General features: G+C 48.0%; 1 protein-coding gene across 1 annotated transcript; it reads left to right on the forward strand.

Annotated features, from left to right (window-relative positions):
• The first annotated feature begins 4833 nt into the window (after window positions 1-4833).
• LOC146021078 (interleukin-27 subunit alpha-like) lies at window positions 4834-9393 on the forward strand. The gene is made up of 5 exons (XM_083154879.1): window positions 4834-4852; window positions 5937-6112; window positions 6527-6625; window positions 8347-8520; window positions 9226-9393. The coding sequence occupies exons 1-5, from the start codon at window positions 4834-4836 to the stop codon at window positions 9391-9393; spliced, it is 636 nt and encodes a 211-aa protein (XP_083011005.1).
• Window positions 9394-13680: the final 4287 nt, after the last annotated feature.

Genomic DNA, 13680 nt, shown 5'->3' on the forward strand with positions numbered 1-13680 from the left:
CTCCATACACTGCTCTGTCACTGGGGTGGCATTTTTCCGCCCCCACATAGTAAGACCGTACTTGCTGACTTTTTTTCTCTCCTCTCCGAGAGAAGCCCGGAGAGGAGACCCGACAGCAGCATGTCAGGGGGGTGGGACAGGCAGACATCATTGAGCCCCGCCCCCATGACAGTCAAACAATGTAATTTGCAAGTCCGCGAATTGGGAGAGGGGCTAAAAAGACGCGAAATGACGCGATTTGCGTCATTTTAGCCCCGCCTCTCACCGCGGACCTGTGAAAACCGGTAATTTTGTGCTGCAGGGAAGGGGGGTGCAGGGGCTGGCTGGCCAATGCGGGAGGATTGCCCACTTTCCCGGGGGGGCCGGGAGGGGGACCCGGTTTTCTGGAGCTTCCGGCAATTCCCGGGAGGGTAGGCAAGCCTGAGTAAGAGGTGGATGTAGATCTAATGGGGCTCTCAGCAAGATGCCCTTTTAGGGCCCCCTCTCATACTACTATATTTTCATTCCTCGTGCCAGTGGTTTCATGCTTGTTGCCAGGGGTTACATGCTTGTTGCCAGGGGTTCTATACTCGTTTTCCGGGGGTCACATGCTTGCAGGTGTGCAAAAGTTCTCAGAATATGTCACTTCCAGGTACTTACAGCACTTCCTGTAGAACCTCTAGCATAAGCCTCCTCCAAGATGACGGCCATTTTTGGAGGGCCATTTTCACCACATGGTGCTGGCTCCCTTCAAGCCACTGCATGGGCTGTGATGGCATTGTTACAGAGAGTGATACAGAGAGAGAGAGAGAGAGAGAGAGAGAGAGAGAGAGAGAGAGAGAGAGAGAGAGAGAGAGAGATAGATAGATAGATAGATAGATAGATAGATAGATAGGGATGGTTCTGGTCAGACCTCCCTTTAGTGTATGCTAGACAGTACTTCGACACAGGGAGCTTGTTCTGGGCTTTAATGAACTTTTATAGCCAGAGCACGAGCCTAATTTCTCTGGTAAGTATAGATTAACACCCCTCACTGAGGATATTGTGGATGGAGCTACAATGTGGGTGGAGTATCAACTGATATTAAAATAGGGACAGCATACGTTGGAGACACGTGTTAAAAATGTAGGACATGGCCACATAATAGTACCAATTCACATTACACCACACAGTAGTGCCACTTAGACACACTGAGCCAGCTGGAGCCCCTTAGACACACTGCGGTAGTATTATGCACATCGTAATGCCCATTACACATTATGCCATATACCATGATGCCCATTACACATTATGCCACATACCATGATGCCCATTACACATTATACCACACACCATAATGCCCATTACACATTATGCCACATACCATGATGCCCATTACACATTATACCACACACCATAATGCCCATTACATATTATGCCACACACCATGATGCCCATTATATATTATACCACACACACAGTATTGCCCATTACATATTATGCCACATAAGTGCTGCTTAACTCAGCTTTGTAGTCCGGCGGGCCGGCCCTGGTAATAACTGACAGAAATAATCATAGCTCAGTGACCGTAAATATGAAATAACTGACAGAAAGGTTGTAAGCCAAAATATATTGTGTACCCAAAAACCTTAAACAGTGATAACAAGAGGAAAACTTTAATCCCCTCTCGCAATGTAATATTAGTTATAAAACTGAACAGAAAAGAAAGCTGGGGATCAGGACTAATGGGGACATCCCCCCCCCCCCCCCCCAAAAAAAAACCTACAGTGGGGGCCTCCTCATGGGTGTTTTGGAAGAGCTTGTAGCTGCCCATTTTTGTTAAAATGTTGACAGTTCCATCAAACTCATTAATAGCTTAATAACTTGTAGATTATCATGGAACAACATAACAGTAATGTCTGCGCTGGCAATGTGTGCCCACAAACGGAGCAACATTTGAATTTCTCTGTCGGAGCACCATCTAGTGGTCACCAGGGTGCACATCACTTGAATATATTTGGTGGAAGTTGACGTTTTACCTCTGCAAGTGGAGAAATGAATCCATGCATTTGACTGAATCACATCTACAATACCCAGTGGGTATATAATACAGCGAGACTCACCAATACAGCTGGAAAACTCATCGATAAAAATCATCTGATCAGATCATCCAGAGTATTGACTTTTTTTTTTTTTTTTATGAGTTACGAATGAAAGCATTAATATCTATGAAGCCCCTGAGGAAGTCCTTTTTAAAGGACGAAACTCATTGGGCAGAGAATCCACACGGAAGTCTCTTCATTGAAAACCCATTTACATCAAATTACCAACACTCGTGATTGTGTTCTGTATGCAAAAGTGAATTTGAATGAATGTTGTTGTGGACTACTGTATGTAACAATAGTGTTATAATGAATGATATATTTTGGACTAGCTGACCCGCCCGGCGTTGCCTGGGAAAACCTTGGGGTTTTTTTATTTCCAAAATTGCTGAAACATTTAATTTTACAGTATGTTGTGCCAAAGACCTAAGATTGTAATTTGTTATAGATTCCACCATAATGTTAGAATGTGTTTGCATTGATACTCAATGACGGCAATGAAATCAGGTGTGGTGTTGTTGTTTGAAACACAACGCGCCTGAGTCAGGGCCGGTGCAAGGCACCGGAACTCCCCAGGCGAGTCGGGGTGGGGGCGCCCCGGTGCCGGGGTACCTGTTGCGCAGTCTGGGGAGCAGGCAGGGGGGTCCAGGCTGGCGTCTGACAGGAGCCTGCCCTGCAGTGGTGTCCTTGCCGCGCAGGTACCTGCGGCGCTGAGTATAAAGCTGGCGGCGGTGGGGGGGTCCCTTCAGTGAATAAGAAATCACTAGCACTATGCGGCAGCGCGGGAAGCGCTTCTGTTTTGAAAACACTGGCTGCACGGCGCACGCTGATTGGCTGAATCTCAGCCAATCAGCGTGCGCCGTGCGGCCAGTGTTTTCAAAACAGAAGCGCTTTCTGCGCCGCCGCATAGCGCTAGGGGAATTTGAGTGCCACGGTGTGTCCGCAATGCGACAGACACGCACACACACACACACAAACACACTCTTCAATTTATTATATAGAAGATTATGAAATTTTGCTTTAATAGTGTATCATAAAAATTAATGTGAAATACTAAATAAGATTCCTATTGTATAAATGATTGAATATCCATGGTCTAAACATGCCCTTTTGTGGCACCTTCTCAATAACAATCTGTAAGCTTGCAGCTTCCGGTTTCCCAGAGTGCCCGCCCCACCGCACCGGCGAATACCTGCCCCCTGCCGCTGTTTCCTCCCGCAACCATGCAAGGAGATGTGTTATGAAAACACATCCCTCGCATCTGTCCGCTGACCATTGAATGATTTCTCCATGGCTCGCAAATATGTCAGCTGCCCGCCCCCGGCACCCCAGGTCACCCTGCAATTTACATGGGAATGCCCAACCATTTGCATGTTTCTTTGCAGGGCGCCCCCGATTTTAATCGCACTGCATCTTATGCAATCGCATCGCCTAGCATGCAATATAGTGGCATGCAATGCATGCGATGCGATTTTATGTGATTCTACAAGCACCCTAATGGGTGCTTACAATGTTAAATGCACCCCCATTGTCAACGCCACCCCCGCTATCAATGCCAACCCGAAGAGTGGCGAGCGCAGCGAGCCCGCGAGGGGCGGTGGTACGCAGCCTCTGACCTTTTCATACCCCCACTATCCACGTCGGTGTGGAGTTGACATGTATTTCGCATCCCCGCGCGGGGCTCTCTGCGCTCTCCACGCTTCGGTCTTGGTGGATCTCTGCGCTCGCCACACTATCTAAAGTCCACTCCACGCCGATGTGGATAGTGGGGGTATGAAAAGGTCGGAGGACGCGTACCGCTGCCCCTCGCGGGCTCACTGCGCTCGCCACACTTCGGGTTGCAGTTGATAGCGGGGGTGTCGTTGACAATGGGGGTGCATTTAACATTGTAAGCACCCATCAGGGTGCTTGTACAATTACAAATCGCATCGCATGCCATTTGCTGGCATGCGATGCTATGTGATATTTCATTGTACAAGCACTCCTGTTAATATAACGTCAATATTGCATACATCGCATACCACTAAATATGGTATGCGATGGGCGCCGTGCTATGAAACAAGTACCTCATTTTTAAATGCCTAAAGTAAGATCGTTATTCTGGTTGCCCGTAGCAACAACCCATCTGAAATAGATCTCCCATCTTAGTAAATTTCACCCATAATATATAAATATATACATTGGGTTGTCCTGCTCATTTGACTACCTGAAGGTAAATATTGTCCTGGTCTACAAAGCTCGCAGGGAATTAATCAGAGTTGATGGCTGTTGTGCAATCCTATTGATTATGGAACGACCTTTGCGGAACCTTGCGCACATGCACGAGGCCTAACAGCGACAGAAATAATGAACATACCTAATCGCATTCCCTATCAATTTGACTGACGGGAAGCGGGTGAGTGAACTGCGCATGGATTTGCAGAGAATTGCGAATAGCGATGTGTTCTTTAACTAAGACAAGAAATCTGCATGCAGGAGAAATAGGGTGACGATGATGTAATATAGTTTTGGTGCTCGTCGAGACTTCTGCAAAAAATATTGTTTCTTGAATCAATCATATTCTGCTGTTTTTTAAAAGGAAGTTTAGGAAATCCCAAAAGAAGAGGAGACAGAGGGAATCCCCCCCCCCCCCCAACCTTCTACCCCCCCTTAGCTGTTGTAGCCATTTGGAAAATGAAACCTTTACAGGCTCATATAAAATCTCAGAGATGGTGCTGTCAGGACACAGACTCACAAGGAGTAGATACTGTGACATCAACCACCAACCGACAAGATGAAAATGCTCATTCCAGGTAGGTGGATTGCACCTTAAGCTCTTTTGGAGCCATAGTAGTGGTAGGGTCCTATTGAGTAAGGTAGGTGGATGGCACCTTAAGCTCTTTTGGAGCCATAGTAGTGGTAGGGTCCTATTGAATAAGGTAGGTGGATGGCACCTTAAGCTCTTTTGGAGCCATAGTAGTGGTAGGGTCCTATTGAGTAATGTAGGTAGAAGGCACCTTAAGCTCTTTTGGAGCCATGGTGGTGATAGGGTCCTATTGAGAATGGTAGGTAGAAGGCACCTTAAGCTCTTTTAGAGCCATGGTGGTAGTAGGGCTCTTATAGAGAAGATGGCCGATGGCAATTGAGTAAGGTAAGTGGATGGCACCTTAACCTCTTTTGGAGCCATGGTGGTTATAGGAACCTTATAGAGAATATGGCAATTGATTAAGGTAATTAGAAAACACCTTACAGCTCTTTTGGAGCCATGGTGGTCATTGGGTCCCTATAGAGAAGATGACAATTGAGAGAATTCATCAGGCTAGACATTACCCTAGGTGCACACGTTGGACAGTCCAAGTCGTTTCATTGCCCCTTACCACTCTGGGTGACAGAAGGGCTGACGTAATGCATCAACACAATTTTTTTCTCATGGTAATGTTTACTTGTTCATGCACAGAACAGCCTATTTCTGTACCAACCTACTTCTCTACCGGTGGGTTTGGCCTGACAGTAAACTCTGCTAATTGTGTTCCTCACGAGGAAGGAAATTCAGATGTTACCAATTATAAAACTGCCCAGAGAGTATTGTGTAACATGGTCTGTAGAGGAACATGAGACTGCTACGTTATGCAGAGAGCTAGGCAGACAAGGAAATGCACAGTCTCGGTGAAGCAGCGAGAGTAGAAGGCTGGAAGACAGTGGAGGGGATGTGAGGAGTTACAGGAGATCAGTAAAGACTTGGGAGGTCTTGGTAAGGTAAGAGAATAGGCAAGAGAATAGGCAAGGCTCTGAGCTGAAGAGTTGGAATCCATGAGTCAACAGGAACCTTGGTGGCTTATTACATAGCCTTTCCACATGGTCACGTAATACCATTGATACCTTCTTCTATCTCTGTAGGTGTCCATTGGTTGCCACTTCTGCTCTGTGGCATCATCTGGGGCTGGGCAGCGGACGGAGCCCCCGTGACTGGTGGAATGGCTGTAGAGGATGGCAGCCCGGTGGATGACTTGGGCGGGAGCCTGAAACTGTCCAGGAAGCTGTTGCGGGAAACAAGATCTTTGGCACATGGCTACGTAGGTGTCCCAAACCCCTGACTATGTTCTACATGATCAATTCCATGATAATTATGGAATATTAGGATCTTTATGTAGCAGTTTCCATGTCGACTTTTTGGTCTTTGACCTTTTTCTAGTGTTGACATTGTGTATGTGGACATTTTGGGGTTGACTTAGACATTGTAATATACCAAACCATGTCCGCTGTAGGTCTTCTCCCCAATGTTGCATGGCTGGGGAACTTGACCAGATAAAGACCTTGGGCGGTAACAGGGTTTTTACTGCATTTTCAGTTCAGTGCATCCCGCCCTTTATCCTACTGATATTTTCCTGCCTCCTGTTGACGCCATATACTTCACTCAGTTCTATGTTCCATGTACCGTGGTGTTTTCAGGCTACAACCTTCCTCACAACGTGTCGTTTTCTTTTCAGCGGTTGTGGAAATTACCTGCAGCGCACCTGGACTTCATAGGGCATTCCCAAAAGGTTCCGTCTGTCAACATTACCTTTGATTCCTGGTTGAAGTTAATGGTGAGATTATATTCTGTCTATCCCCCTTCATCCTGCCCCCTTCATCTCTCTCTCTCTCCTCCCTCCAGCTCCCTCACTCTCTATATCTCCCCATGGTCTTTATTTTGCACTCTCTCCCCCCCCCCCCCCTCTCTCCCCCTCTCTATAGCTCTCCATGGTCTTTATTTGGCACTACTTATCACTCTTCCCCCTCCTCTCTCTCTCTCTCCCCCCCCTTTCTCTCCATCTCTATATCTCTCCATGCTCTTTATTTGGCACTATCTCCCCCCCCTCTCTCTCTCTCCCCCCCTCTATATCTCCCCATGGTCTTTATTTTGCACTCTCCCCCCCCTCTCTCTCTCTCCCCCTCTCTCTCTCTCCCCCCCCTCTCTCCCCCTTCTATATCTCTCCATGCTCTTTATTTGGCACTATCTCCCCCCCCTCTCTCCCCCCCCTCTCTCCCCCCTCTCTATATCTCTCCATGGTCTTTATTTGGCACTATCTCCCCCCCCTCTCTCCCCCCTCTCTATATCTCTCCATGCTCTTTATTTGGCACTGTCTCTCTCCCCCCCCTCTCTTTCTCTCCCTCTCTATATCTCCCCATGGTCTTTATTTGGCACTATCTCCCTCCCCCCCCCCCTCTCTCTCCCCTTCGCTATATCTCTCCATGCTCTTTATTTGCCACTATCCCCCCCCCCTCTCTCTCTCCCCCCTCTCTATATCTCCCCATGGTCTTTATTTTGCACTCTCTCCCCCTCCCTCTCTCTCTCCCCCTCTCTCTCTCTCCCCCCTCTCTATATCTCTCCATGCTCTTTATTTGGCACTATCTCCCCCCCCCCTCTCTCCCCCCTCTCTATATCTCTCGATGGTCTTTATTTGGCACTATCTCCCCCCCTCTCCCCCCCCCCCTCTCTATATCTCTCCATGCTCTTTATTTGGCACTATCTCCCTCCCCCCCCTCTCTCTCTCCCCCTCCCTATATCTCTCCATGGTCTTTATTTGGCACTATCCCCCCCCCCCCCTCTCTCTCCCCCCTCTCTATATCTCTCCATGTTCTTTATTTGGCACTATCCCCCCCCCCCTCTCTCTCCCCCCTCTCTATATCTCTCCATGTTCTTTATTTGGCACTTCTCTCCCCCCCCCCCCTCACTATCTCTCTCTCCCCCCTCTCTATATCTCTCCATGTTCTTTATTTGGCACTATCCCCCCCCCCCCTCTCTCTCCCCCCTCTCTATATCTCTCCATGGTCTTTATTTGGCACTACCTCTCTCTCCCTCCCCCTCTCTATATCTCTCCATGGTCTTTATGTGGCACTACCTATCTCTCCCTCCCCCTCTCTATATCTCTCCATGGTCTTTATTTGGCACTACCTCTCTCCCTCCCCTCACTATCTCTCTCTCCCCTTCGCTATATCTCCCCATGGTCTTTATTTGGCACTACCTATCTCTCCCTCCCCCCTCTCTATATCTCTCCATGGTCTTTATGTGGCACTACCTCTCTCTCCCCCCTCTCTATATCTCTCCGTGGTCTTTATGTGGCACTACCTATCTCTCCCTCCCCCTCTCTATATCTCTCCATGGTCTTTATTTGGCACTACCTATCTCTCCCTCCCCCCTCTCTATATCTCTCCATGGTCTTTATGTGGCACTACCTCTCTCTCCCCCCTCTCTATATCTCTCCATGGTCTGTATTTGGCACTACCTATCTCTCTCCCTGGATCTCACCTGTTCCTCTCCCTGCAGCCAGGTGAGCGTCTGAGGCAGCTGAATGGGGCCCTGCAGGTCTTCCCTGTGTATCTGAATGAGCTGGAGAAGTGGTTGACACAGGACCCCAGTGACAGAGCATCTCACCTGAGGGAAGACCTCACCAATGTGCGCTTGCACCTCCGCGATCTTCTGCAGCACATCCAGAAGCAGGTGAGTGAGCAGACGCCGGCCTGGCCGGGTAGCACCGTGCGCTGTGTGCCCTCTGTATTGTCACTGGGGCACATTTACTAAAGCTTCTAACAATGAAAAGAGGGGATGTTGCCCCTAGCAACCTACCCAATTCTATTTATTATTTCTCTATTGCATCCTAAAAAAAATGAAAGACATAGGCCCTTATTCTGGTTCACTCTCAGAGGCAAATTCCTTCTCCAATGGACAAAACCATGTGCACTGCAGGTGGGGCAGATGTAAAATCTAAACTCGAATTCTCTATGCACATGTTACATCTGCCCCACCTGCAGTGCACATGGTTTTGTCCATTTGAGAAGGAATTTGCCGGTGAGAGTGAACCAGAATAAGGCCCATAATCTGTTTGGTTGCTAGGGGCAACATCCACTCTTTTCTTTTTTATGTGGTAAAAAAAATCCAGTTTTTAATCAACTTGATACAATTAAACATAAGACATTTGGGGGAAATGACTAAGATGTGTATTCTATGTCACATGGGATGTTGCTATGGGAAACCAATCTACTTATTTATTTAGCACCTTCTAGAAGATAATAGATAGTATCTGATTGGTTGCCCATAGCAACATCACATGTGTAATAGAATACACATCTTAGTAAATGTCCCCTTTGAATAAACAATGTTTCTCTGCCTCCACTAATATACGCCCGTGTCACCTCTCTCCCACAGATGACATCACATGGAATCGGTGTGCCGGCCACTCTGTCCCCGCACGTGACACCGACCTCCGGCAAGGACTGGTGCAGCCGGGTGCTGATGTTCCAGGCTCTCCGGACCTTAGAACAAGGCGTGCTGCGGGCGGTGAGGGATTACACTCTGCTGAAACACTCTCTCTGATTACACACTGCGGAGGGTTTGGGGGTACGGGTGTCACCCACATATTGTGGGTACACCCGACATATTCACTGTGATGCTGACATTATTAGAAATGAGAAGTTATTAGAAATAAATACTGCTCACCTCAGAGGCTGATAGGGAATTATTCATGGCTGCGAGAACACAACTGTAAAGGTGCCCATACATTAGTAAGATTTATCTTCAGATCTGGCTGGTTGGAACAAAAACATGGTTATGGATGAGTGACAGTTTGGCAGTTTTCCAGCATTTTCAAGCAAATGGTCAACTGTCATTTGCTCTCATCCATAACCAGGATTTTGTTCCAACCAAACAGATCAGAAGATAAATCTGCATGTGTATGGCCAGTATACAGCTGTACTCTATATGCATGCAGTATACAGCTGTACTCTATATGCATGCAGTATACAGCTGTACTCTATATCGATGCAGTATATACAGCTGTATAGAATAATCTATATGCGTCCTCAGTAATGTTGAAGGGGATATAGGATTATGGGCAAGATTCCGTAAAGCAAAAAAGCAACTCATTTTGTGTCTGGAACAAACCATACTTCAATGCAAGGGGTGCAAATGCATTTGTATTGTTTCTGTGCAGGGTAAATACTGGCTGCTTTTGCATGTAGCCCACAGATGTTCAACAGCTTTGGGCCAGATGCACTAAGCTTCAAAAGTGATAAAATGGAGAGCCAGCCAATCAGCTGCTACCTGCCATGTCACAGGCTGTGTTTGAAAAATGTCAGGCAGGAGCTGATAGGTTGGTTATCACTCTCCATTTTATCACTTTTGAAGCTTAGTGCATCTGGCCCCTTATTATACTGCAATTAAAAAACACCCCACCCAAATCTAAAGGTGCGCACACACTGGGCGATATTTTGGCCCTTCTGAGCGATATCGTTCAAAGTATCGGCCAGTGTGTATGCAACAAACGATAAACGATGCGCACCCCAGCGAGTCGTTAACGAGGGTTTCTGTCATCTGTACATGCAGCTCAATTTTGGCTATGTCGTTAACGAGCTCGTTGCCTGCTGAACATGAAGGTCCATTTGTCATATAGCAAACGACCCGAATGTTCAGCGAGTCCACCTGATGTCACTGGACGATATTGTTTACCGATGTCGTTCAGCGTGTATGCTATATTGGCCGCATCCAGCATTGTGTAGTGTGTATGAGGCTTAACTCTCTCTGCACATGTTACATCTGCCCCACCTGCAGTGCACCATGGTTTTGCCCATTTTTGAGTTTTTTGCTTTGATAACTAAAGCTGAATCAGGCCCCATATTCCAGGTCTAACAAATAATTACCTAATTCAACGCACAAGATATATCATGGTTGTTCTCAGTCACCGACTAATTTCCCAGCATGCCTTCAAACTACGTTCCGTTCTCTGGCGGTTATTCCGGTTGATTCCCTCGAATGTGTGAATTTGCATCCTTGCGCGTCAACCAAACCCCATCTTGCGAATGGTGCCGGAGTACCACAAGGCGCGACGTTCACACTGGCTGCGGGGGAACACCCACATCATTCGATGGTCAGCGACCATCGAATGATGTAGAAAGTGCACGCAGCTCTAAGGTTGCTCAGAGCAACCCTAGATCTGCGTGCACATTCTGAGGGAAGTGGGCTGGCAGCTGACATCTGGCGGTCAGCTGCCCGACCCCCGCACCCGCCTCATCGGCCTGAATAAGGTCCTCTATCTCTTATGGAAGTATTTGTATTAGTATTTGTATTAGTTGCCTCCAGCTGTTGTGAAACTACAAGTCCCACCATGCCTTGCCACAGTTTTGCTATTATGGAATGCTAATACTATGGCAAGGCATGCTGGGATGTGTAGTTTCACAACAGCTGGAGGGCCACAGTTGATGGACATACCTGATTTATTGTAATGAATTAACAATGCACTGAAATCTTAATGGTACATAGATATTCCTGGTCCATACGTTTCACCATTGCCGAAGACGGCGCGGTGTACACAGCCGGCATCATGTGTGTTCTGATGCTGATCATGTTGAGAAGTGTTTGCTGAGTTGATGTTACTGTTCTTTTATGTATTTTGAGAATATGATGAGAACGGTCAGGACAAGTCATAGAGGGGTAACTGCAGCGGGAACTTACCTGAAGAATTCCTTTTAGGGTGACCTCTGTGAGGTTAGGCACATACAATTGGGGATCTTTTCTCCGCATTTAAATCAGATGAGTGTATGGCCAAATTAAGGAAGAACCCTGAAAACATGACCTGCTCCAAAGACACCTATTGGTTAAAGTAATTGATGACAAAAATGTTAGTGTTTTTTTTTTATTTATTTATATTTTTTTATATAGCGTGACATTTATTTATTGTGACATCTGTTCCGTTTATTTATCATCATTTGTTATTTTTTTGACAACTATTTATATTGAATGTCTGTATTTTTTTAAATATATTTTACCTCCAATAAAATAAGCTGCATTTGGAAATGTTGGTTATTGTTTGTCTGCAAAATGAAGCAAGTAAGATGTGTGGATGGCTGAGAAAGTCCCATGGTTACAGCGGAAGTGTAACCCTTACTGTACCTTGTGCCGGGTGTAGACATTAGATCAGGGGTGTCCAAACTTTTTGCGACGAGGGCCAGATTTGGTGAAGTGTAAATGTGTGGAGGCCGACCATTCAGCCTGACATTCTTTGAATGATTAATCACATCAGAATGGTCCCCCACTCTGCCCCCATTCACTCTATGTCCACCAGCCTGCCCATTCACTATATTTCCCCCAGTGTGCACCCATTCAGTGTATGTACCCCAGCCTGCCCCTCCTTCACTGTATGTCCCCCATTCACTGTATGTTCCCCACTCTGCACCCATTCACTCTGTCCCCCAGCCTGCCCCCCTTCTCTTAATGTCCATCAGTGCCTCCATTCATTGTATGTCCCCAAGCCTGACACTCCTTCACTGTATGACTCCCATTCACTGTATGACCCCCATTCACTATGTACCCCACTCTGGTGGTACGCCAGCACATTCACTGTATGTCCCCAAGCCTGACCCTCCTTCACTGTATGACCCCCCATTCACTTTGTACCCCACTCTGCCCCCATTCACTGTATGTCCCCCAGCCTGCCCCTGCTCCCCCTTCTCTGAATGGCCATCACTGCCTCCATTCACTGTTTGTCCCCCAGCCTGACCCTCCTTCACTGTATGTCCCCCACTCTGCCCCCTCCCTTCTCTGTATGTTTCCCAGCTCCTTGTGTGAGCCAGAGGAAGGAGAGGCAAAGCAGGCACTGCAAGGACAGGAGATGCTTGGGCTCCCGCTGCTGCCCTCCTCTGCTCTGCATGTTACGGGAGCAAGCTTCCCCCTTGCTGCCCCCCTCCCCAAACACTGCTGTCACTGTGATTGTGGAGTAGGGTGATATACGATTGCAGCAGGGGCCCCACCTTTAGTGTCCTGTGCTGTGCTTCCCACATCTGATGCTCTGCCCACTTCCAGCTGAAGGCTACGGGCCGCTTGAAATGACAGCACGGGCCGCAATTGGCCCCCGGGCCTGACTTTGGACATGCCTGCATTAGATCAACATGCAATAGGTCAAAAGAGTCAATAGGTCGACAAGGTCAAAGTGTCAACATGAAAAGACACATAGGGAACCATTCCGACATGCATTTGTCGTAATGGATCCGACAATACCTATTCAATTGTGCGGCCGAATCTGCACTGCTGCAAACTCAGTGCTGTCCTCCCCCAGTGGTGCTGCTGCGCACTCAGTGCCGTCCTCCCAGTGGTGCTGCTGCGCACTCAGTGCTGTCCTCCCAGTGATGCTGCTGCGCACTCAGTGCTGTCCTCCCAGTGGTGCTGCTGCGTACTCAGTGCTGTCCTCCCAGTGGTGCTGCTGCTCACCCAGTGCTGTCCTCCCAGTGGTGCTACTGCCCACTCAGTGCTGTCCTCTCAGTGGTGCTGCTGCTCACTCAGCGCTGTCCTCCAAGTGGTGCTGCTACGCACTCAGTGCTGTCCTCTCAGTGGTGGTGCTGCTGCTGATTCAGTGCTGTCCTCCAGTGGTGCTGCTGCTCACCCAGTGCTGTCCCCACAGTGGTGCTGCTGCTCACCCAGCTCTGTCCTCCCAGTGGTGCTGCTGCTCACTCATCGCTGTCCTCCCAGTGGTGCTGCTACTCACTCAGCGCTGTCCTCCCAGTGGTGCTGCTGCTCACTCAGCGCTGTCCTCCCAGTGGTGCTGCTGCTCACCCAGTGCTGTCCTCCCAGTGGTGCTGCTGTGCACTCAGTGCTGTCCTTCCAGTGGTGCTG

Source organism: Crinia signifera, chromosome 7 (assembly GCF_055691185.1).
Source record: "Crinia signifera chromosome 7, ASM5569118v1, whole genome shotgun sequence".
Taxonomy (NCBI): domain Eukaryota; kingdom Metazoa; phylum Chordata; class Amphibia; order Anura; family Myobatrachidae; genus Crinia; species Crinia signifera.

What these genes read in the sequence shown, in the direction of transcription:
- LOC146021078 (XM_083154879.1), top strand. An exon ending in ATTCCTGGTTGAAGTTAATG is followed by an intron (nt 6,626 to 8,346) that starts GTGAGATTATAT and finishes CTCTCCCTGCAG; the next exon opens with CCAGGTGAGCGTCTGAGGCA. An exon ending in TGCAGCACATCCAGAAGCAG is followed by an intron (nt 8,521 to 9,225) that starts GTGAGTGAGCAG and finishes TCTCTCCCACAG; the next exon opens with ATGACATCACATGGAATCGG.